Consider the following 24,440-nt stretch of genomic DNA (forward strand, 5'->3'; position numbering starts at 1 on the left):
CTGAGTAAAAGCTGGTGTGGCAGATGTGCTGGCAGGGAATCTCAGGATCTCAGTATCTGGCTCCAGCTTTGCTGTTTTCTTTTTGTATGTATTTTTTTTAGTCCTGTTTAACTGCTGATTCAATGTGGGTTAGGTTGGGGGGTGTAGAGAAATGGCTTGTCCATTTCTATTAACTATATAAGATTTAAGTTATTTTGTATTTCAGTCAACTATTCTGAGTACCTACTACTTGCCACGAATGCAACTGGTACTGAGTATGTCGTGTTGGGTGGGTCTGGACAGGATTTCCTTGCTTTGAGCATTGATTTCTGCCAGTTCAGTGTTGGCCAGTTCTTTGAAGGTGATAATGCAAGTTGCTGTGTTCTTCCTCTAGAAGCCTCATGATGATTGTAAAGATTCTCTGATACAATTGCATCGGTTCAATAATCTTTCATTGAGTATCCGCTCTGGTCCAGGCACTGTGCTGGGTACTAGGGTTTCAGAAAGGATGCCAGGAGGAGTTTTCCTTTAGCAGCAAAGTCAGGCATGAAAAGCAAACATTACAAAGCACTGGCTGGCAGCAAAGGGGAGCAGGGATAGTGCTGAAGGTGAGGTGGCCTCCACTGACCTTCAGAAGCAGAAAGGTGATGCTGTCAGAGCTGGCAAGCACATGGACAAGGAGAAAGAGTGCAGCAGTGCAGACACTTGGAGGCTTAACACAGTCTGGTGTGACTGGAAAATTCAAAGCTTAGTGTGTTTTTCCAAAACATTTGTAGAGAAAAGTTTGCTACCCTTTTCCCTTGGTTGCGCCATTTAGAGAAAGCTTCTTTAGCCTCTGCCTTCTTCAAACAATTTGAGAGATGAGAAAGGGTCTTGCAGTTACAAGTGCCTGTAACCAGAAACTCCAGCCACCTGGTGGACTTGGAGCCTCAACCAAGGGTGGTGTCAAGGGACCACATGAGCCCTTATGTGAGATTTCAGATGAGTGCCCTGAGGCCATGACAGGGCACAGGCTGTGAAGGCTGAGACCGTCTGATGGTTGCAAGACTGTCACTGGACCCAGCTGTTTGGAGGAACTCTTCTTTTCTGGGAAACCACACCTTGGAGAGTAGGTACTGGGCAGCCACTACCTGAGCCTCCACTCCTGTGACAGTGAATCAGGCCCTTCCTGCCATCTTGTTTCATTCAGACATGTCAAAGTCAAGTTCCAAGTCCACTATTTCCAAATCACTCATGCAACTTTCAAAATTATTTGTATTTCTAAACCTCACTATACTCAGCTATAAATGGAGCTCATAAAATCTGCTGTGCTTATCTCACAGGAGTACAATAGGTCTGTAAAACCTTACTAATATGGAAAGTACCCCTGAGTGGTAACACGGTGCACAGCAGGGATGGCAGGTGCAGCACTGATGGTGAAGGTGGCTTGTCTGCGACTGTCTGACAGATCAAGTTGCCTCTCTAGTGACCTTGAGTCTGACTTGATCACACTGATTTCTCGCTGTCCCTTATCACAGATGCATGTCCTTGGGTAGAAAGATGACGAACTTTTAGAGTCAGACAGACCTGGGCTGGAATTCTGGTTCTAGAACTGACTTGCTGTTGACATTGGAGAAACCCTATAACCTTGCTAAGCCTCAGTTTTTTTCATTTCCTAAAATAGGGTTGTCAATATCTCTATCATAGTGTTGTAGTAAAGGTTCAATGAGATATTGCAAGGAAATTGACTACCATGTAGTAGGCCCTCCTTAAATGCTACTTTCCTTCTTTTCTCTAGTTCTTCTTCAGTTGTCATGTGGTCATGTGATTACCTGTGTTGGGTGTCTGCAGAAATTGAATTCCTTAGTTTCTGGTAATACAACAAGCTTCCACCCTCCACTTCATGATCTTATATCTGAATTCTTCTTCCACTATGTACATTTAATCATTTCCACAACATCAGCCGCCCAAGATAGGAGCCCATTGTTCCCAGAGCCACTGGTTCCTGAGGTCTGGGATGGTGGAAGCACTGCTTTGGTTGGTACTGCCGATGGATTCCAGGAATGAGCTGCATGTCAGTTCATGGAGAATTCCCAGGGAAGAGCCTGGAGCTCAGGGCTGCTGAGTCATGGCTGTGGCTTCACACCGCTGTCTTCACTACCCGTATCACCTCCACATGGCCCCCAGGCTGAGCTGCTGCTCTCCTGTCTCTGTTCAGAATACCTCCTATGCCTTTTTGCTTACCTAGTTCAAATCCAATGAATACCATCCTCTTGTTTTGTCCTCCCAGCACTCTGCAAATCACACAGGGCAGAGATAATTATTCTGAAAAACTCAGGGGCAGAAATATTAAGTGACCTGCCCAAGGTCACCAAGAATGGGGATAAGAACCCAGGTTTTGGGAACAGCCAGTCCAGTACTCCTACTACCTTTTCCTGATATCCTTAGGAGCGGGATCCATGGGAAGGGACCTCAGACCGCTAGTGGGTTAGCAAAACCTCAGAGGTGATTGCTTTGATTTATTATTGTAAATAAACCCAGTGATTGGGGAAAGAATGTAATGTTTTCCAAAAGATACAGACATTATTTGAGTTCAAAGTGCTTCCAGTTTCCATTCAGTTACACAATAAATTCTGAGAAAACAAAGTAGGTGTTTACTCAGAAATAAAGAGGACTATTCAGTCTCTATTTGCTCAGTGAAATCTATTTTCCAGAGCTTTTTGCAGTTCTGTGCATGTTGTAGTGGAAAGGACATGGGTTATGGAATCAAGTCCACTTGGATTTGAACCTCAGTGCAACCATTTCCTCAGCTCTGTGAGCTTGGGCACTTCCCTTGATTCTCAGAGCCTCAGGTTGCTAATCCATAAAATGGAGATTATAACACCTTTGAAGTGAACCCTGTACAGGTTAGGAGATGCCCTTCGTATTAGACTATGCTATGCGTGGTGCCCCCAGAGTTGTGTCTCATGGTGGCCCTGGTTATGGTGAAGTTAAGTGAAATAACATCTAGCATGCTTAATGAATTTTTGTTTCCATTTCCTTAGTTGGCTACATGTCTGCTATCTTACCCAGAATTCCTAGCCTCTATCATGAGGTGAGTCAGCTTCCTGTCTCAGTAGTGCTCTTCTTGCAGGGCACTGCACGAAACTATGTGGTAGAGATAACCCTCGATCTTCTCATGCAGGAGTTCAACATCGCAGCCCTTAGAGAGATGCATCAGAAATCTATGGCATCATCTATAACGAGAAGTCTTTTTCTGGCTATTTTGAAGGGGTGTTGGGCCACTTACTATTTTAGAAAGTTAGGTTTGGTGATGTAAAACAGTCAGCCTGCTCTTTTTTATTCTTTTTTTTTTTTTTTTTCAAGCATGCATGGCTTCATTTAACAAATATTGCAAGGCCCTAGGAACTGAATGATTTGCAAGATGTGGTTTCTGACTTCAAGAAACTCAGAGTGCAGTCAGGGAGGTAGACCAAGGCAACCAGAAACTAACGTTCAGCATAGAGAAAGTAATGATGGGAGGACATATAAAGTGTTCGTGGCTCAAGAGGAAGAAGGGAGTGGAAGAGTGGAAGAGGAAGAGGGACTGCTGTCCACGTTCAAAGCCCAAATTGAGGCTGACTTTTGTCGAGAATTGCCTAACAGGCTGCAGAGGTGGCTAGGAGGTAGACCAGGGCTGGAATTCAAGTCGCCTCACTTCAGATCTATTGCTCAGCCCGTCGCTCCACCTCATGCCACGTTGGGTTTTTCTTTACATCGTTTGTTTTTCCCTTGTCTCACTTGTTTTAGGCTTGTTTTCCTGCTCAGAACAAAGTGGCTTCCCTGAACACATCTTCATTATGATTCACACCAACTTGAAGAAAAAGTTCAGCTGCTGCGTCCTGGTCTTTATTCTGTTTGCAGTCATCTGTGTGTGGAAGGAAAAGAAGAAAGGGAGTTACTATGATTCCTTTAAATTGCAAACCAAGGAATTCCAGGTGTTGAAGAGTCTGGGGAAATTGGCCATGGGGTCTGATTCCCAGCCTGTATCCTCAAGCAGCACCCAGGACCCCCACAGGGGCCGCCAGACCCTCGGCAGTCTCAGAGGCCTAGCCAAGGCCAAACCAGAGGCCTCCTTCCAGGTGTGGAACAAGGACAGCTCTTCCAAAAACCTTATCCCTAGGCTGCAAAAGATCTGGAAGAATTACCTAAGCATGAACAAGTACAAAGTGTCCTACAAGGGGCCAGGACCAGGCATCAAGTTCAGTGCAGAGGCCCTGCGCTGCCACCTCCGGGACCATGTGAATGTGTCCGTGGTAGAGGCCACAGATTTTCCCTTCAATACCTCTGAATGGGAGGGTTATCTGCCCAAGGAGAGCATTAGGACCAAGGCTGGGCCTTGGGGCAGGTGCGCTGTTGTGTCGTCAGCGGGATCTCTGAAGTCCTCCCAACTAGGCGGAGAAATCGGTATGTTCTGGGGTTGTTCTGTGAATGGCAGTGCTTATTGGGACTGGCTGGGCATATTGATGGTATGGGAGACAAGTGGCCCAAGTGTGGCTCAGTGGACCAATGGAGTGGGCCCAGGGCAGTGTTTTTTTCAGAGTCACAAGTGACACAGAGGGAGTTGAACAGATGGCGCTCTAGGCCCCTGGCATCTTTATCAATTAGAAGAGCTTCATTATTGTTTCCTAATATTTTTAGTTGATATATAATAGTTAGATATATTTATGGGGATATTTTGATACATGTATTCAATGTGTAATGATCCAATCAGGGTAATCAGAATATCTATCACCTTGAACATTTATTGTTTCTTTGTGTTAGGAACAGAATAGTTTTATTTTGATCTGTTTTAAATATTGGAATTGTGTAGAAGATTTCATTTGAAAAAGAGAGTTCTGCTGCTACCAATAATCAAAAGCCTACAATTGACCTTTGGAAAGACTTGAAGCATAGATCTCTACATCATTTCCAGGTTCTGAAATTCTGTTGTTTTACCGGATTAGTAGGGGACTCTTATTGGCCTCAACAACCTGGGTAATTTTCAGCTTTTCTCTTTGAAAAGATTTAATTGGGTCAGTAATTCTTAACTGGGGGCTATGGACCAACTTCAGAGGGTCATGAATCCCTGCAATTGCATGCAAAGCTGTCTGTGGATTAGGTGTGTATAATGTGTGTGTATGTGTATAAGTGTGTCTGTGTATTTTTCCAGGAAGGGAGTTTGTAGATTGCAGTTTATTCTCTAAGGGATCTGTGACCCAAAAAGGTTTCAGAGTCACTGGTCACAACATATTAATTTGCTTTTCTTGAAACCCTTTGTAGTGAATCAAGATAGAAAGTCTCTCTATATTTGTAAACCTGTGTAACAGAGAGCCTTATTTCTCTTATGCCGAATGTGTTTTCCATTATTTGAAATGAATCAGCTAAAGAAAGCAAAGCACAGGAAGCTTTGCCCCTCTGTCAGCCCGGAGGTACTGGAGCAGGTGAGGTCATACGTCTCCTTTTTTATTTCCTTCATTTGACTGCCAGGAAAAATGGTCTGAAACCTAGCACAGGCTCTCAAAGAAGAAAAGTAGGCCCAAACTGGATTCTCTAGAGCAGAAAGAAATGGTGAGATCACAGTTTCTACCTCCCCAAATAGGCAGCTGCCCTGCTGGCCGGCCCCACCTCAACTTTTGCTTCTGTATTTTTGGTTTTTCTTGGACTTTGTTTTCAAGAAACTAAATGTGATTGGTTTTTGTTCATCCATAATGGAGCTAAGTTTCTTTCTTTCTTCTCCATTTTTGCTGCTTATGTAGCACATGTTTGGGATATCCTAGGTGTTAGCTGATCCTTCTTCTTCATGTCAAGTTAACATTGCATGCCTGGCTGAAAGTGTACTGAAGTTTGAGACAGGGCCTGATACCTCTGTGAATTAGAACTACAGCTTTAATTTTATGCACTCCTTAAAGGTTTGGAGTGATTTAAATAAACATTAATAAAAATAATATTTTTCTATAGACTGCAGTTTCAACTTCAAAATAAGGATTTCCACAGAAGGACTTTGATCCTGAGATGTAATGAAAATTGCATGTTGGACTTCGAATGTTCTGCTGTTATGGGGTATATATCCTCTTGGCATTTTGTCTAACAAATATTTTAAGACATTCATGTATTCTCTTATTTATTCATGGATTTATCAACAATACAAAGGGGAAGGGGAAGGGAAAGGCTCTTTGTTGAAGCCTGAGTTGCAGGCAGCATGCCAGGCCCATACACTTCCTCCTGCATCTGAAATTTGTTGAGTCTATTCCCAACTATTGAATGGGTCAGATTATTTCAAATGGTTTCTTTTATAAATAACATTGCTGACAAGGTTTTTGTGCAGATAACTTAGGTGACCACTGTTGACATTCAACAGGGAAATATCCTCAGAAGTGAGGCTAGAAGACATGAGTTAAGAGACATTTTATGACTTTTTTTTTTTTGTCCATAGCAAGATTTTCTATCAGAGACAGTGTAATAACATACTGTGCCTCCAGCAGTCTCACAAACCAGCCAATGGTGGGCTCAGTCATTTTCAATTATTTTTGATAGTTTACTCATACATGTTAAGTATCTTAGATTTGCTGGAATTTTCATGTCAAACAGTAGCATAATTTTAAAACACTATCATCAATACAAGTGATGCTTATTATGCATCTGCTGTGTTCCTAACATGCCTTGCTCTTTTCATCCTCCCAGAAGTCCTGTGAGGCTGATAAGATTATTGGTCTCATTTTGCTGGAGAGCTAAATGCGGAGGCTCAAGTGGTTACACAACTGGCTAATAGCAGACTGGGGTTTGAAAGCAGAGTGCTTGCTTCAAAGACCCCACTCTTAGCCCCTCTGCTGTTGTGCCTCATAATAATTGTAGCTTTGCATAAAATTTGGTGTGATTATTCTTTTGTTATGTTAAAAAATTTCTTATATTCTTGTCTATTAGCTGTCCTAGAGAAAAAGAGAAGGGTATTCTGAGTTAAAGCAAAGGCAAGAAGCAAAGGCTGCATGGGGAAAAGTGTGTTTGGGCATCACAAATAATCCTGTTTGGATGGCATGTGGGTCCTTGTGGGTGAAGATGGGTGAGGAGCGAGGCCAGAAAGGTAGCTGGCATTAGCTGTTAGAGAATGTTGATCGTCACAATGAGGACTTTAGGTTTTATTCTTTAAGCCATGGAGAGCCCTAGAAGGTTTCTGAACAAGGGAGACGTCTCACTTCTCTATGAGTCCCTGTTTTGTACTGTATAATGTCTCCATTATTAGGGACTGTTGCCACATCCAGGTCAGAAGTGCCAGGCCTGCCCAGGCTGTGGTAGCAGTGATGGAGAGAAAGGACCTTACCTGAGAGGCCTCATGAAGTAAGACGCAGAACTTACTATCTAGCTGGAAATGATCTTGAGTGAGAGGCAGGAGCCAGGATGTCTAGCCTGGGAGCAGGCTGTATCTTACCAAGGGGAGCATGCTTCCAGAGGAACGCAGATTCCACTTTGGATGTTCTGAGACTGAAGTGTGTGTGGATTTCCCTGGGTGAGTATTTAGTTCTAGAGAAGGGTCAGATGCTGTTGAGTATTTAATTCTAGAGAAGGGTCAGATGTCAAGATACGTTTACAAGTCATTTGTATCGAGGTGAGATAATGGTTATAATCCAGGGAAGAGGACCAATTAGAAAACCTAGAAAAATATTTACATTTAAAGGACAAAGAAAAGAACACGGATAAGCAGGAAAAGTCAGAAGCGTCAGAGACTGGCTAGAGGAGAACTAGATGTGCACCATACAATGGAAGGCAAAGGGGGATGGAGTTTGAGGGATGTTGGCTGTTGGTATCAAAGTCTGCAGAAGTGGGACATATTCTTGGGCAGAATAAGGACTGAGAAGACACCTGTGAACTGGGTAGCTTGGAGAACATGATCAGTTACATCAGGGGTCAGCAAACTTTTCTTAAAAGGCCAGATAGTAAATAGTTTTGGCTTTGAGGGCCATGATGTCTGTCACAACTACTCAACTCTGCTGCTGTACTGCAGAAGTAACAATAGATAGTAGTAAATGAACAGGCCTGGCTATGTTCCAACAAAACTTTATTTACAAAATGAGGGATGCACCAGATTTGTCCTACAAGTCATAGTTTTTTGTTTTGTTTTGTTTTTGACGGAGGCTTGCTCTGTTGCCCAAGCTGGAGTGCAGTGGTGCAATCTCGGCTCACTGCAAGCTCCGCCTCTCAGGTTCATGCCATTCTCCTGCCTCAGCCTCCCGAGTAGCTGGGACTACAGGTGCCTGCCACCACGCCTGGCTAAATTTTGTATTTTTAGTAGAGACAGGGTTTCACCGTGTTAGCCAGGATGGTCTCGATCTCCTGATCTCGTGATCCACCCGCCTCAGCCTCCCAAAGTGCTGGGATTACAGGTGTGAGCCACCGTGCCCGGCCAAGTCATAGTTTTTTTTTTAACTCTGATCTATAGTATGTCTGTTTTCTTCAACCGGAATCAGAATGTAATTTTCCATAAATGGTTGTAGGATGTATTGAAATACATATAAAATATAAAAGCGTTTGGTGATAAATTGTGATAAAATTTCTTTCATAATAATTTCTAGCTATTTAGAGTTAATTACACCTAGAGGCAGTGGATTTTGATGTATTTATGAATTTACTAACTTGAGCTGATTCTGTTGAATTTTCTAGGCATGTGATTGTATAATCTGAATACAGTGATGCATTTATTTTTTCTTCTCCTAATTTGCCTCTTTTTCTGAGCTCTAATTCTAAGTTACAGACAGGTGGTAGCTTCTTTTTTCTGTAGCTTCCCCCTCGCCAGGCTTGTTTGCTGGGATCTCAGTAGTTGTGAATTTCTCTTGGTGATTTCCTAGAGGCCTATTTGAGTTTGAAAGTTCAACTTTCAATTAGAAGGGCGGTTTGACAAACAGGATCCTTTCTCTTTAAGTACTCAAGTCAGTTTAAAGTTTTCTTTTTAAAATTTTGATATATAATAATTATACATATTTATGAGGTACATGTGATATTTTGGTACATGCATACAATGCACAATGATCAGATTGGGTAATTAGAATATCCATCACCTCAAAAAAGTTTTCTCCTTTGATTGGCTTTTTTCTTTTGTTTCTTTTTTTTTTTTTGAGACAGAGTCTTGCTCTGTCGCCCAGGCTGGAGTGCAGCGGCGTGATCTTGGCTCACTGCAAGCTCCACCTCACGGGTTCACGCCATCCTCCTGCCTCAGCCTCCTGAGTAGCTGGGATTACAGGCGCCTGCCACCACGTTTGGCTAATTTTTTTTGTATTTTTAGTAGAGACAGGGTTTCGCCATGTTAGCCAGGATGGTCTCGATCTCCTGACCTCGTGATCCGCCCACCGCGGCTTCCCAAAGTGCTGGGATTACAGGTGTGAGCCACTGTGCCCAGCCTGATTGGCTTTTTTCTTAGAATTACATCCAAACTTCATACCTTGGCCTCCATGTCCCTGTACGATCTGGTTCCTGCCAACCTCTATAACTGCATCTTTGATTTTTCTTCCCCTCACTCCTTGTCTACAGTCAAGTCCCCGCCCTCATTGTGGTCCTGACGCTTGTTGCATCCTCTGGCTGGTGGACTTCTCTGAACCCTTCCCAAGCCTGGCCATCCTTTGGGTCTCAGCTCCAAGGCATTCCCTGAATCATCACTCTATGAAGGAAATTCCCTTAGTGTCTCTGGCACACAGCTCAGCTTGTTAGTGTCACAGTATTTGTCACAATCCGAAATTATCTTACATGTAGGTTGCCGTGCGTCTTTATTGTCTATCTCCACGCAGTAGAATGTAATATCTCTGAGGGCATGGACCTTGTCTTTGTTGCTCACAGCCGTCGTCTCCCGTGTCTAAAACTGTGCCTGGCATAGAGTAGGTGCTCAATCAGTGTTTGTCGAATGAACAAAACAATGCTCCTTTCTTATGGTCAACATCAAGCGTCTGTTCTAACCTAAGCCTTCTGTGCTGGATGTTCTCCAGTTGCACCTCCAAATCCCACTCTCACCCTTTTCTATCTGGCTCTGTCCCTGAGAAATTGAATTTTTTTTTTTGAGAATGAGTCTCCTTATGTCGCCCAGGCTGGAGTGCAGTGGCACAATCTCGGCTCAGTGTAACCTCCACCTCCTGGGTTCAAGTGATTCTCCTGCCTCAGCCTCCAGAGTAGCTGGGATTACAGGTGTGTGCCACCACGCCCAGCTAATTTTTGTGTTTTTAGTAGAGATGGGGTTTCACCATGTTGGTCAGGCTGGTCTCGAACTCCTGACTTCAGGTGATCCACCCGCCTCGGCCTCTCAAAGTAGTGGGATTACAGGTGTGAGCTACTGTGCCCAGCTGGGAAATTAAAATTTTGAACTGCATTAATTGGCATTTCTCACTCTCTGGATTTTCTTTGGGACTGGCCAGGAGAAGCACTGTCATTAAAGCCGAGAAGAAGACTAAGGTCAGGGCACCTATTTGGCCATGTTTCGCCTTGCAGAGTAAACTCAAGCTGTATCTTTCTCTTGACTGTAGGTCTAGATCCTGCCAGGAGGCCCTCCCAGTCTTGGTCCTGCTCTGTCCCTTTTCCCTTCAGGTCTATGAGATCCAAGGGAAGGGGCAGAACCAGGTTGGGATATTGACTCCCTCAGGCTCCTTCTTGCTGGCCGGAGGTTGTCAATAGCTGTTTCCTCTCCTAAAGGCAACAGCTCCCGACAGGTGTCCCTCTTCAGCTCAGGGTCTCCGCTCATCAGGCCACAGTAGACCTGGAGTAGTAATGACTCCTTGCAGTCCTCAACCCTGGGGCTTTAGCCTATTCCATGTTGATGTCTTTAAACTCTACCCCAACTTGGTAAGTAGTCCTTTTATGAATCTCTCAATTACTCCATTGGAGCTTGTCATCTCTTTTCTGCTGGGATTCTCACCAATAATTTATTCATCTGTGAAATGGAAAAGTTGACTAACTGAAGTTTCGGATGGATCTGTGTTTCTCATACAATTACTACTAATCCCTTTTGAACCAGTGACTGATTCTGACAAAATGTGTTGTAATTCTGAGTTGTGTAAAGGTGTACCTCCTGCCCTATGTGCACTTCAGTGTACCTGTCCTGTAAGATGATAACAGTTTGGACTGTGCCCTTCTCAGGTAATTTTCAAACCATTCTGATGAAATTTTGCCCTAGGATTGAGGATAGGGTTGTGTTGTTTTCATAAATGAGGTTTCTGTGTTCCTGAGGTTTGGTACATACATTGGAACTGAAATAAAGAGAGAGGCTTTCATCCTTCATTCTGTGGATATCCTCTTTCTAAATCATCTTGTATTCAGTCAAATGCCCTCACTTCCCCAAATCCTGTGTGGACAAAGAATGACCCAAAACAAACCTGAATAGAACAATAGAGGATTCAGCTGACCCCCAGATCTGGTGTAGATTTCAGTGGTGAGCCCCAAACGTGCTTGACCAAGTAAGATTGAAAGAAGCTCTCATAGGACCACAGGGTTTGGATGGCTCCTTAAAGTCTTCAGTTCCCTCCTTCATCAGATAGGTCAATGTGGGGTGGAGAAACTTTTCCAAGTCTTCCAAACACTGCTTAAACAGTTGTAAAGACAAGGAGCTAGCCCAGGAAGCTTTTAGGTTTTTCAAGATGGCCTGTTTGATTTTGACTGGATTTAGTACATTGTTTCTGACAATGGCTTACAAAGAAAGAAAGAAAGGAAGAAAGGAAGAGAAGGAAGGAAGGAAAGAAGGAAGGAAAGGAGGGAGGGAAGGAAGGAAGGAAAGGAAGGAAGGAAAAGAAAGAGAGACAGGAAGGAAGGAAGTTAGTTTAGCCCCCAACGTCCTCTTCCATTTCTGCCACACCAGGTCTGTGACTCTTCCCTGGACCTCAGGTTCCTAAATGGAACACCTGGGGGTTGTCTTGGATGCCATAGTTAAATCCCATTCATTTGCTGAGCACTGCATGCTTTTCAGAGTGCAATGGGGTCCTTTGCACTTGTGGGATACACTGAACATATGGTAGTGTTTTCATTTTTCTGACAGAGATAGAAATATAATCTACTGGTGATACCAAGAGAATACTGGTTTGCTGCTTTGATAACTGGAATAGCTATTCCATTCTAAGTAGCACACTGGCTTTGTTCACTTTTCTGCTGTGCCCAGGCACAAGTGAATGTCTTTGAATGGGTTTCAGGAATGCCACAGTATGGCCCCCTTCAGCCCTTACAGTGGCTGGCAGACAGGTGGTCATCTCTGCCTAGGAGCTTTACTGAGCACCACACAAATACTGCCATTTCGCCCTGTGGATCATGATGGGGTAAAGATGGGGAAGCATTATTCCCTTGCCCCCTCCCCCGCCTCCTGCCTTTCTCTTTTTCTGCATATTGCCAGCGCTCATCACTGCTTTTCTGTTTCTTTGTGATTTATAGATGATCATGATGCAGTCCTGAGGTTTAATGGGGCACCCACAGCCAACTTCCAACAAGATGTGGGCACAAAAACCACCATTCGCCTGATGAACTCTCAGGTAAAATTTCTTCTGTGCAGCTATGGAGTAAGAGAAGGACCACAGTGTGGGCTCTAATGTGGAATGTATCTACTGGGAGCACATCTAGGCTGCCAGTTAAGTCTCTTGATCTTCCTGAGTTCCTGATTCCTCACTGGAGAAGAAGACAATGATTCCATGACCCAACCTGATGATGTGTTTATTTAAAGAAAAACCCTTTGGTATTAGTGTCTGCTAATGGAGGTGTCTGGTGCCCAGAAAAAGTAGAGTTGAGCTGTCCTTGCTGCTGCAAGGTCATATCTGGAGGTTTGCACGAGGGACAGCAGAGCCCAGAACATCCAGGGGAGAGTGGGGAGTGTTGTGAAAAGTGAATGAAACAATACACAGGAGAGCACTTTTTGAACTGTAAAATGCTATACAACTACTATAAGACAGTGTCACCATACAATTACATGTAATAAGGCACTAAAATTCATGTACTATTTCATAAATTCCCCTGGATAATTAGGTTCCTGGAGTATTTTCAGGTAGCACATGCCGATTTCTCAATACTAAGGGAAACCTGAGAAATATTCTTGCCACAGGGTTCTGTTAATATATTTTATTAGTGGGAAAAACTGTATTACACATATATCAAAATATCAAAAATTGCACAATAGGGCTGCAACCTGCCCATCTCACAACCACCACCATTTGCCTTTTTCTGAATAAACATATGTGCTGTGGGTGTTTTTATGTCAGTGTTTAGTCTGCAGACTTCCCTAGGAGTCCTGGGCATGGGGTGGATCCTGGAACAGATCAGAAATGCCTTTTCAGCAGTGTCTAGTGGAATGTGTGTTTCTTTCCTTCTCTGCTAGGGCTCCACTTCCCCGTATCTGTCTCTTCACTTCCTTACTTTCAGAAACTCACCAGCTAGGCAGAAGCTGCTTCTTGCATAGTCCGCTTTCCATCTGAAGCCCACAACCTTAAGAAACTTTTTTTAAAAATTATACTTTAAGTTCTAGGGTACATGTGCACAACGTGCAGATTTGTTACATAGGTATACATGTGCCATGTTGGTTTGCTGCACTCATTAACTCGTCATTTACATTAGGTATTTCTCCTAATGCTATCGCTCCCCCTGCTCCCAACCCCACAACAGGCCCTGGTATGTGATGTTCCCCTTCCTGTGTCCAAGTGTTCTCATTGTTCAATTCCCGCCTGTGAGTGAGAACATGCGGTGTTTTGTTTTCTGTCCTTGTGATAGTTTGCTCAGAATGTTGGTTTCCATCTTCATCCATGTCCCTACAAAGGACATGAACTCATCATTTTTTATGGCTGCATAGTATTCCATGGTGTATATGTGCCACATTTTCTTAATCCAGTCTATCATTGATGGACATTTGGGTTGGTTCCAAGTCTTTGCTATTGTGAATAGTGCCGCAATAAGCATACATGTGCATGTGTCTTTATAGATGCATGATTTATAATCCTTTGAGTATATACCCAGTAATGAGATCGCTGGGTCAATTAGTATTTCTAATTCTAAATCCTTGAGGAACCACCACACTGTCTTCCACGATGGTTGAATTAATTTACACTCCCATCAACAATGTAAAAGCATTCCTATTTCTCCACATCCTCCCCAGCATCTATTGTTTCCTGACTTTTTAATGATTGCTATTCTAACTGGCGTGAGGTGGTATCTCATTGTGGTTTTTTTTTTTTTTTTTTTTTTTTTTTTTTTTTTTTTGAGAGGGAGTCTCGCTCTGTCGCTCTGCCGCCCAGACTGGAGTGCAGTGGCGCAATCTCGGCTCACTGCAAGCTCCGCCTCCCGGGTTCACGCCATTCTCCTGCCTCAGCCTCTCCGAGTAGCTGGGACTACAGGCACCCGCCACCACGCCCAGCTAATTTTTTGTATTTTTAGTAGAGACGGGGTTTCACCGTGGTCTCGATCTCCTGACCTCGTGATCCGCCCGCCTCGGCCTCCCAAAGTGCTGGGATTACAAGCATGAGCCACTGTGCCCGGCCTCATTGTGGTTTTGATTTGCATTTCTCAAATGACCAGTGATGATGAGCTTTTCTTCATATGTTTGTTGGCTGCATAAATGTCTTCTTTTGAGAAGTGTCTGTTCATATCTTTTGCCCACTTTTTGATGGGGTTGTTTGTTTTTTTCTTGTAAATTTCTTTACATTCTTTGTGGATTCTGGATATTAGCCCTTTGTCAGATAGATTACAAAAATTTTCTCCCATTCTGTAGGTTGCCTGTTCACTCTATGGTAGTTTCTTTTGCTGTGCAGAAGCTCTTTAGTTTAATTAGATCCCATTTATCTATTTTAGCTTTTGTTGCCATTGCTTTTGGTGTCTTAGACATGAAGTCCTTGTCCATGCCTATGTCCTGAATGGTATTGCCTAGGTTTTCTTGTAGGGTTTTTATGGTTTTAGGTTTAACATTTAAGTCTTTAATCCATCTTGAATTAATTTTTGTATAAGGTGTAAGGAAGGGATCCAGTTTCAGCTTTCTACATATGGCTAGCCAGTTTTCCCAGCACCATTTATTAAATAGGGAATCCTTTCCCCATTTCTTGTTTTTGTCAGGTTTGTCAAAGATCAGATGGTTGTAGATGTGTGGTGTTATTTCTGAGGCCTCTGTTCTGTTCCATTGGTCTATATCTCTGTTTTGGTATCAGTACCATGCTGTTTTGGTTACTGTAACCTTGTAGTATAGTTTGAAGTCAAGTAGCATGATGCCTCCAGCTTTGTTCTTTTGGCTTAGGATTGTCTTGGCAATGCGGGCTCTTTTTTGGTTCCATATGAACTTTAAAGTAGTTTTTTCCAATTCTGTGAAGAAAGTCACTGGTAGCTTGATGGGGATGGCATTGAATCTATAAATTACCTTGGGCAGTATGGCCATTTTCACAACATTGATTCCTCCTAACCATGAGCATGGAATGTTCTTCCATTTGTTTGTGTCTCTTTTATTTTGTTGAGCAGTGGTTTGTAGTTCTCGCTGAAGAGGACCTTTGCTTCCCTTGTAAGTTGGATTCCTAGGTGTTTTATTCTCTTTGTAGCAATTGTGAATGAGAGTTCACTCATGATTTGGCTGTTTATCTGTTATTGGTGTATAAGAATGCTTGTGATGTTTGCACATTGATTTTGTATCCTGAGACTTTGCTGAAGTTCCTTATCAGCTTAAGGAGATTTTGGGCTGAGATGATGGGGTTTTCTAAATATACAATCATGTCATCTGCAAACAGAGACAGTTTGACTTCCTCTTTTCCTAATTGAATACTCTTTATTTCTTTCTCTTGCCTGATTGCCCTGGCCAGAACTTCCAACACTATGTTGAATAGGAGTGGCAAGAGAGGGCATACCTGTCTTGTGCCAGTTTTCAAAGGGAATGCTTCAGTTTTTGCCCTTTCAGTGTGATATTGGCTGTGGGTTTGTCATAAATAGCTCTTATTATTTTGAGATACATTCCATCAATACCTAGTTCATTGAGAGTTTTTAGCATGAAGGGCTGTTGTATTTTGTTGAAGGCCTTTTCTGCATCTATTGAGATAATCATGTGGTTTTTGTCATTGTTTCTGTTTATGTGATGGATTATGTTTATTGATTTGCGTATGTTGAACCAGCCTTGCATTCCAGGGATGAGGCTGACTTAATCATGGTGGATAAGCTTTTTGATGCGCTGCTGGATTCGGTTTGCCAGTATTTTATTGAGGATTTTCGTATCGATGTTCATCAGGGATATTGGTCTAAAATTCTCTTTTTGTGTTGTGTCTCTGCCAGGCTTTGGTATCAGGATGATACTGGCCTCATAAAATGGATTAGGGAGGATTCCCTCTTTTTGTATTGATTGGAATAGTTTCAGAAGGATTGGTACCAGCTCCTCTTCGTACCTCTGCTAGAATTCGGCTGTGAATCTGTCTGGTCCTGGACTTTTTTTGGTTGGTAGGCTATTAATTATTGCCTCAATTTCAGAGCCTGTTATTGGTCTATTCAGAGATTCAACTTCTTCCTGGTTTAGTCTTGGGCGGGTGTATGTGTCCAGGAATTTATCCGTTTCTTCTAGATTTTCTAGTTTATTTGCATAGAGGTGTTTATAGTATTCTCTGATGGTAGTTTGTATTTCTGTGAGATTGGTGGTGACATCGCCATTTACCATTTTTTATTGCGTCTATTTGATTCTTCTCTCTTTTCTTCTTTATTAGTCTTGCTGGCGGTTTATCAATTTTGTTGATCTTAAAAAAAACAGCTCCTGGATTCATTGATTTTTTTGAAGAGTTTTTTGTGTCTCTATCTCCTTCAGTTCTGCTCTGATCTTAGTTATATCTTGCCTTCTGCTAGCTTTTGAATTTGTTTGCTCTTGCTTCTCTAGTTCTTTTAATTATGATGTTAGAGTGTTGACTTTAGATCTTTCCTGCTTTCTCTTGTGGGCATTTAGTGCTATAAATTTCCCTCTACACACTGCTTTGTATGTGTCCCAGAGATTCTGGTATGTTGTGTCTTTGTTCTCATTGGTTTCAAAGAACATGTTTATTTCTGCCTTCATCTTGTTATTTACCCAGTAGTCATTCAGGAGCAGGTTGTTCAGTTTCCATGTAGTTGTGCAGTTTTGCATGAGTTTCTTAATCCTGAGTTCTAATTTGATTGCACTGTGGTCTGAGAGAAAGTTTGTTATGATTTCTTTTCTTTTACATTTGCTGAGGAGTGCTTTACTTCCAACTATGTGGTCAATTTTATAATAAGTGTGATGTGGTGCTAAGAAGAATGTATATTCTGTTGATTTGGGGTGAAGGGTTCTGTAGATGTCTATTAGGTCTGCTTGGTGCAGAGGTGAGTTCAAGTCCTGGATATCCTTGTTAACTTTCTGTCTTGTTGATCTGTCTAATATTGACAGTGGGGTGTTGAAGTCTCCCATTATTATCGTGTGGGAGTCTAAGTCTCTTTGTAGGTCTCTAAGGACTTGCTTTATGAATCTGGGTGCTCCTGTGTTGGGTGTGTATGTATTTAGGATAGTTAGCTCTTCTTGTTGAATTGATCCTTTACCGTTATGTAATGGCCTTCTTTGTCTCTTTTGATCTTTGTTGGTTTAAAGTCTGTTTTATCAGAGACTAGGATTGCAAGCCCTGCTTTTTTTTGCTTTCCATTTGCTTGGTAGATCTTCCTCCATCCCTTTATTTTGAGCCTATGTGTGTCTCTGCACATGAGATGGGTCTCCTGAATACAGGACACTGACGGGTCTTGACTCTTTATCCAATTTGCCAGTCTGTGTCTTTTAATTGGGGTATTTAGCCCATTTACATTTAAGGTTAATATTGTCATGTGTGCATTTGATCCTGTCATTATGATGTTAGCTGGTTATTTTGCCTGTTAGTTGATGTAGTTTATTCCTAGCATCGATGGTTTTTACAATGTAGCATGTTTTTGCAGTGGCTGGTACCGGTTGTTCCATTCCATGTTTAGTGCTTCCTTCAGGAGCTCTTGTAAGGCAGGCCTGGTGATGACAAAATCTCTCAGCATTTGCTTGTCTGTAAAGGATTTTATTTCTCCCTTATATATGAAGGTTAGTTTGGCTGGATATGAAATTCTGGGTTGAAAATTCTTTTCTTTAAGAATGTTGAATCTTGGCTCCCACTCTCTTTTGGCTTGTAGAGTTTCTGCTGAGAAATCCGCTGTTATTCTGATGGGCTTCCCTTTGTGGGTAACCCGACCTTTCTCTCTGGCTGCCCTTAATATTTTTTCCTTCATTTCAACCTTGGTGAATCTGACAATTATGTATCTTGGGGGTGCTCTTCTCGAGGAGTATCGTTGTGGTGTTGTCTGTATTTCCTGAATTTGAATGTTGGCCTGCCTTGCTGGGTTGGGGAAGTTCTCTTGGATAATATCCTGAAGAGTGTTTTCCAACTTGGATCCATTCTCACCATCACTTTCAGGTACACCAGTGAAATGTAGATTTGGTTTTTTCATATAGTCCCATATTTCTTGGAGGCTTTGTTCGCTTCTTTTTACTCTTTTTTCTCTAAACTTCTCTTTTCGTTTTATTTCATTGATTTGATCTTCAGTCACTGATACCCTTTCTTCCACTTGATTGCATTGGCTACTGAAGCTTGTGCATGTATCGCGTAGTTCTTATGCCATGGTTTTCAGCTCCATCATGTCATTTAAGGTCTTCTCTACACTGTTTATTCTAGCTGGCCATTCATCTAATCTTTTTTCAAGGTATTTAGCTTCCTTGCAATGGGTTTGAACATCTTCCTTTAGCTCGGAGAAGTTTGTTGTTACCGACCTTCTGAAACCTACTTCTGTTAGCTCATGAAAGTCATTCTCTGTGCAGCTTTGTTCTGTTGCTGGCAAGGAGCTGCGATCCTTTGGAGGAGAAGAGGCACTCTGGTTTTTAGAATTTTCAGCTTTTCTGCTCTGGTTTCTCCCCGTCTTTGTGGTTTTATCTACCTTTGGTCTTTGATGATGGTTTTGGTGTGGATGTCCTTTCTGTTGATGTTGATGTTATTGCTTTCTGTTTGTTAGTTTTCCTTCTAACAGTCAGGTCCCTCGGCTGCAGGTCTGTTGGAGTTTGCTGGAGGTTCACTCCAGACCCTGTTTGCCTGGGTATCACCAGCAGAGGCTGCAGAACAGCAAATATTGCTTCCTGATTCTTCCTCTGAAAGCTTCGTCCCAGAGGGGCAACTGCCTGTATGAGGTGTCAGTCAGCCCCTACTGGGAGGTGCCTCCCAGTTAGGCTACACAGGGGTCAGGGACCCACGTGAAGAGGCAATCTGTCTGTTCTCTGAGCTCAAACACCATGCTGGGAGAACCACTGCTCTCTTTAGAACTGTCAGACAGGGATGTTTAAGTCTGCAGAAGTTTCTTCTGCCTTTTGTTCAGCTATGCCCTGCCCCCAGAGGTGGAGTCTACAGAGGCAGCAGGCCTGGCTGAGCTGCGGTGGGTTCCGCCCAGTTCGAGCTTCCCTGGCTGCTTTGTTTACCTACTCAAGCCTCAGCAATGGTGGATGCCCCTCCCCCACCAGACTGCTGCCTAGCAGGTCGGATCTCAGACTGCTGCACTAGCAGTGAGCAAGGCTCCGTGGTTGTGGGACCTGTCGAGCCAGGCACAGGATATAATCTCCTGGTGTGCCATTTTTTAAGACAGTTGGAAAAGCGCAGTATTTGGGCAGGAGTGTCCCGTTTTTTCAGGTACCCTCTGTCACGGCTTCCCTTGGCTAGGAAAGGGAAATCCTCTGACCCCTTGCACTTCCTGGGTGAGGCGATGCCCCGCCCTGCTTGGGCTCGCCCTCCGCGGGTTGCACCCATTGTCCAACCAGTCCCAATGATATGAACCAGATACCTCAGTTGGAAAAGCAGAAATCACCTGTCTTCTTTGTCAATCATGCTGGGAGCTGCAGACCGGAGCTGTTCCTATTTGGCCATGATAAGAATATTTTTATAATGGGATAGAAATTGAGGAACTTAACTTCTTTGTAAGTGGTCACCATCTTGTTTTTTTGTTCTTCCTCTAATACCTTTTAATTTTTTTTAAAGAAAATCACTTTCCATCACCGTCACATCTTCCAGTTGCCTCTAGGTGCTTCCAATGCCTGTTTGTTGTTCAAATTTATATTTTGGCTTTTGGTATTACTTTTATTATTATTATTATTATTTGAGATGGAGTTTCGCTCTGTCACCCAGGCTGGAGTGCAGTGGTGTGATCTTGGCTTACTGCAACCTCCTTTTCCTGGGTTCAAGCGATCCTCTTGCCTCAGCCTCCTGAGTAGCTGGGATTACAGGCATGCACCACCATGCCCAGCTAATTTTTGTATTTTAGTAGAGATGGGGTTTCACCATGTTGGCCCAACAGGTGTGAAACCTCAAGTAACCACTGACCTCAAGTAACCACTCACCTTGGCCTCCTGAAGTGTTAGTATTACAGGCATGAGCCATCGTGCCTGGCCTACTTTTATTATTACTAGAAGAGATAGGATTGAAAGGAATGGACTGGCTAGCAAGAAACTCTCTGGGGCAAATGACAGTTGAGCTAGACTTTGAAAGATGGGCAGGACTTGGGGAAATAGCAATAGACGGGCACTCCAGAAAGTGGAATTGGCAAGACAGAGGAGAACAGGAAATGAGGGAGGCATTACACCACTCCAAGAGTAGTGTAATGATCACTCCCCTATTAATGATCAGGCTGGAGTGCAGTGGCGTGATCATAGGAAATGAGGGAGACATTCAGATACCCCTGGCTAAGTTGGAGGTGGAGGTGTGGAAGAATTGGCTGGCGTTGCCCCGTAGAGAGAGATGAGGCTGGACCTTCATGGCTGCTTGTGCTCTGGCAAGTGTGGAAATTCAGACAGAGGGTTAGAACCAGCTTTGCCCCTTTCCCTTCTCATGCCTAGTCAGAAACCCTGGAGCTGGAGAGCACTTTAGGGAGCACTAAAACCTCATCTCTACTTCTATATAAGATGCTACCTAAATATCCAGGAGAGGTGTTCATTTACTCTTCATTCATTCATTCATTCATTCAACAAATATGTTCAGTATTGAGTAGGGTGTGGCAGTCAGTACATAATCTCTATAGTTAGTTAGCCTGCTTGGGGTTGAAATCCAGCTCTGTCTCTTACTAGCTGAAGGATCATCAAGTTACTTCTCTCTAAAAAAGGGAGAATAATTCCCTTACAGGGTTGTTGTGAGGTATAAATAAGAAAACTCTGTGCAAAGCACTTAGACCAATACCTGGCACATGTATCAATAAACATTAACTGCACTTACTATTGATATTTGCAGACATTGGTAGTGGAGGGTACAACTGTGAGCAAAACAGACTCAGCCTCTGTTCTTATGATGCAATCAAATGGTTTTACAAATAAATAAAGTTGCAAAAGAGAACTAGAGAAGAGAGTGGTCAAGGTACTAGGAGGGCCCTGAAAGGGGAGATTTGAGCTATTCAAGGTGGTCAGAATCCATAAGTAGATGGTACTTGGCTGTGTAGAAGGAATGTGTGGATGTTGAAAAGGGTGGGATAAGAGCTTTTTAGGAAGAGGCAACAGCATAGGTACAGTTTTGTGTGGAAGGAAATGGGGGACTGGAAGGACTCAGGAAGAGGTGAGTATATGTGGGGCTATGTGATGAGAGACAAGGCTGAAAGCAAGAAGGAGTCAAGCCATGGTGCTGCACTGAGGCATCTTCTTTTTTCAGTGGGGGCAGGGGGTTGGCCTGTCACCCAGGCTGGAGTGCAGTGGCGCGATCTTGGCTCACTGCAAATGCCACCTCCTGGGTTCAAGCGATTCTCCTGCCTCAGCCTCCCGAGTAGCTGGGATTACAGGCGCCCACCACCACGCCTGACTAATTTTTGTATTTTTAGTAGAGACGAGGTTTCACTATGTTGGCCAGGTTAGTCTCAAACTCCTGACCTCAGGTGATCCACCCGCCTCAGCCTCCCACAGTGCTGGGATTACAGGCGCGAGTCACTGCACCCGGCAGGGTGAGGCATCTTCTTCATGGCATGATCAGATTTGCATTTTGTAACCATCACTAGCTTCGATCTGAGCAGAGGGGCTGCAGTAGATGAAGATACATAGTTAGGAAGGTCTTGCAGTAGTCTGGGTTAGATATGCTGATAGCTTGCACAAGAGTAGGGGTGAAGGTGAATGTGAGAAAAGAATGTATTTAAGGGCTACTTGGGATTTGCAGTCAGCAGGTTTTAATGTCGCATTGGATGTGAGAAGTAAAGGGAGAGGGGCCAAAGATGCAGCTCAGTTTCTTTCTTGTGTAACTTGGCAGCTAGAAGTTGAAATTAGAAGTCAGCCCCTTATCCATGGTTTCACTCTCTGCAGTTTTATTTATCTGTGGTCAGCTGCAGTCTGGAAATATTAAATGAAAAATTCCAGAAATAAGCAATTCAGAAGTTTTAAATGACACGTTGTTCTGAGTAGTGGGATGAAATCTTACACATCTTACTTTGTCCCTTCTTCATCACAGGAAGAAGGATGGGTACAGCACAGTAAAATATTGAGTAAATAAGCAAATTCAATAAAGTAGCAGGATCTGAAGTCAACACACAAAAAATATTTATTTTTTCTATTATATGCAATAATGATGAATGATCTAAAAAGGAAATTTAAAAAACAATTCCATTTACAATAGAATAGCATACAAAGGCATAAAATACTTAGGAATGAATTTAACCAAGGAGGTGAAAGACTTGTACAATGAAAACTACAAAATATTTCTGAAAGAAATTAAAGAAGACACAAAAACCTGGAAGACATCCCATGTTCACAGATTGAAAAAAGTATTGTTAAGATGTCAATAATACCGCATATGATCCGCAGATTTAATGCAATCATTGTGAAAATCCAAAAGATATTTCTTTTTTTGCAGAAATAGAAAAAGCTATCCTAAAATTTATATGAAACCTCAAGGGACCCCGATTAAACAAACAATCCTGAAAAATAAGAATAAAGCTGGAGTTCTCTCACCTCTTGATTTCAAAAAATACATGTTACAATAATTGAAAGAGTGAGGTACAAAGACAAACATATAAACCATTGGAATAGAATAGAAAGTCCAGAAATAAACTCTTGTATATATGCGTCAATGATTTTTGATGAGTGTGTCAGGATCATTCAGTGAGGAAAAGACAGTCTCTTTAAGAAATGATACTGGGAAAACTGGCTATCCACATGCAAAAGAATAAAGTTGGACCCTTACCTAACACCAAAAATAAAAATTAACTCAAAATGGATCTATGACCTAAATGTAGACCAAAAACTGTAAAACTCCTAGAAGACAACATAGGGCAAAAACTTTATGACACCAGATTTGGCAATGATTTCATCACTATGACACCAAAGGCATACATACGTAACAAAGGAAAAAATATACAAGTTGGACTTTATGAAAATTAAAAATATGGCTGGGCGCGGTGGCTCACGCCTGTAATCTCAGCACTTTGGGAGGCCGAGGCGGGCGGATCACGAGGTCAGGAGATCGAGACCATCCTGGCTAACACGGTGAAACCCCGTCTCTACTAAAAATACAAAAAATTAGCCGGGCGAGGTGGTACACGCCTGTAGTCCCAGCTACTCGGGAGGCTGAGGTAGGAGAATGGTGTGAACCCAGGAGGCGGAGCTTGCAGTGAGCTGAGATAGCGCCCATTGCACTCCGGCCTGGGTGACAGAGCGAGACTCCATCTCAAAAAAAAAAAAAAAATTAAAAATTAAAAATAATTATATATCAAAAGATACTCTCAACAGAGTAAAAAGACAACACACATAATAGGAGAAAATATTTGCAAGTCATCTATCTGATAAGGGATTAATGTACAGAATATATAGAACACTCATCAAACAACAATAAAAAAATCAAACTACCCAATTTAAAAATAGGCAAAGGACTTGAATGGACATTTCTCCAAGATACACAAATGAAAAGAGACTCAACCCTTTTTTTCTAGGGAAATGCAACCCAAGAATACAACACAGTACAACCTCACACCCATTAGGATGGCTTCTATGATCAGAAATTGGAATCCATGGGCACTGTTACTGGGAATGGAAAATGGTCAGCCACTGTGGAAAACAGTATGGCAGTGCCTCAAAAACTTAAAAATGGAATTATCATGTAATCTAATAGCTATTTATTGGCGTATACGTACAGAAATTGAAAGAAGGGTCTTGAAGAGATATTCATACCCCCATATTCAGACTACTGTTATTCACAATAGCTGGAATGCAGAAGCAACCCAAGTGTCTATTGGTGCTGAATGGATACGCAAAAGCTGGTTATACATATAATAAAATATTATTCTTAAAAAGGAAGGAAATACCGATATTGGCTACAACATGGATGAACCTTGAAGACATTATGCCAAGTGAAATAAGCCGGTCACACACACACACACAAAATACTATATGAATGGTGGTTGCCAGGGAATGTGAGGTGGGAGGGGGAATGGGGAGTTACTGTTTAATGAGTATAGAGTTTCAATTTTGCAAGATTGAAAAAGTTTTGGAGATGGTT

At 42.6% G+C, this 24,440-nt stretch overlaps 1 protein-coding gene across 9 annotated transcripts in view; it reads left to right on the plus strand.

The window, feature by feature from the left end:
• The window catches only part of ST6GAL1 (ST6 beta-galactoside alpha-2,6-sialyltransferase 1), a 151,109-nt gene that overhangs the window by 110,920 nt on the left and 15,749 nt on the right, over window positions 1-24,440 (plus strand). For 6 of the 9 annotated variants that reach the window (XM_063620494.1, XM_063620493.1, XM_063620491.1 and 3 more), the window contains 2 exons: window positions 3,748-4,404; window positions 12,364-12,461. In XM_063620494.1, the coding sequence (XP_063476564.1) occupies window positions 3,798-4,404; window positions 12,364-12,461 (705 nt within the window). In that variant the 5' untranslated portion in view covers window positions 3,748-3,797. Of the gene's footprint in view, window positions 1-22; window positions 6,040-12,363; window positions 12,462-24,440 lie in introns of those variants that run through there. The other 3 variants (XM_063620497.1, XM_063620489.1, XM_063620498.1) reach the window with 3 other exon arrangements.

The sequence above is a fragment of the Symphalangus syndactylus genome, chromosome 17, assembly GCF_028878055.3.
Source record: "Symphalangus syndactylus isolate Jambi chromosome 17, NHGRI_mSymSyn1-v2.1_pri, whole genome shotgun sequence".
Taxonomy (NCBI): domain Eukaryota; kingdom Metazoa; phylum Chordata; class Mammalia; order Primates; family Hylobatidae; genus Symphalangus; species Symphalangus syndactylus.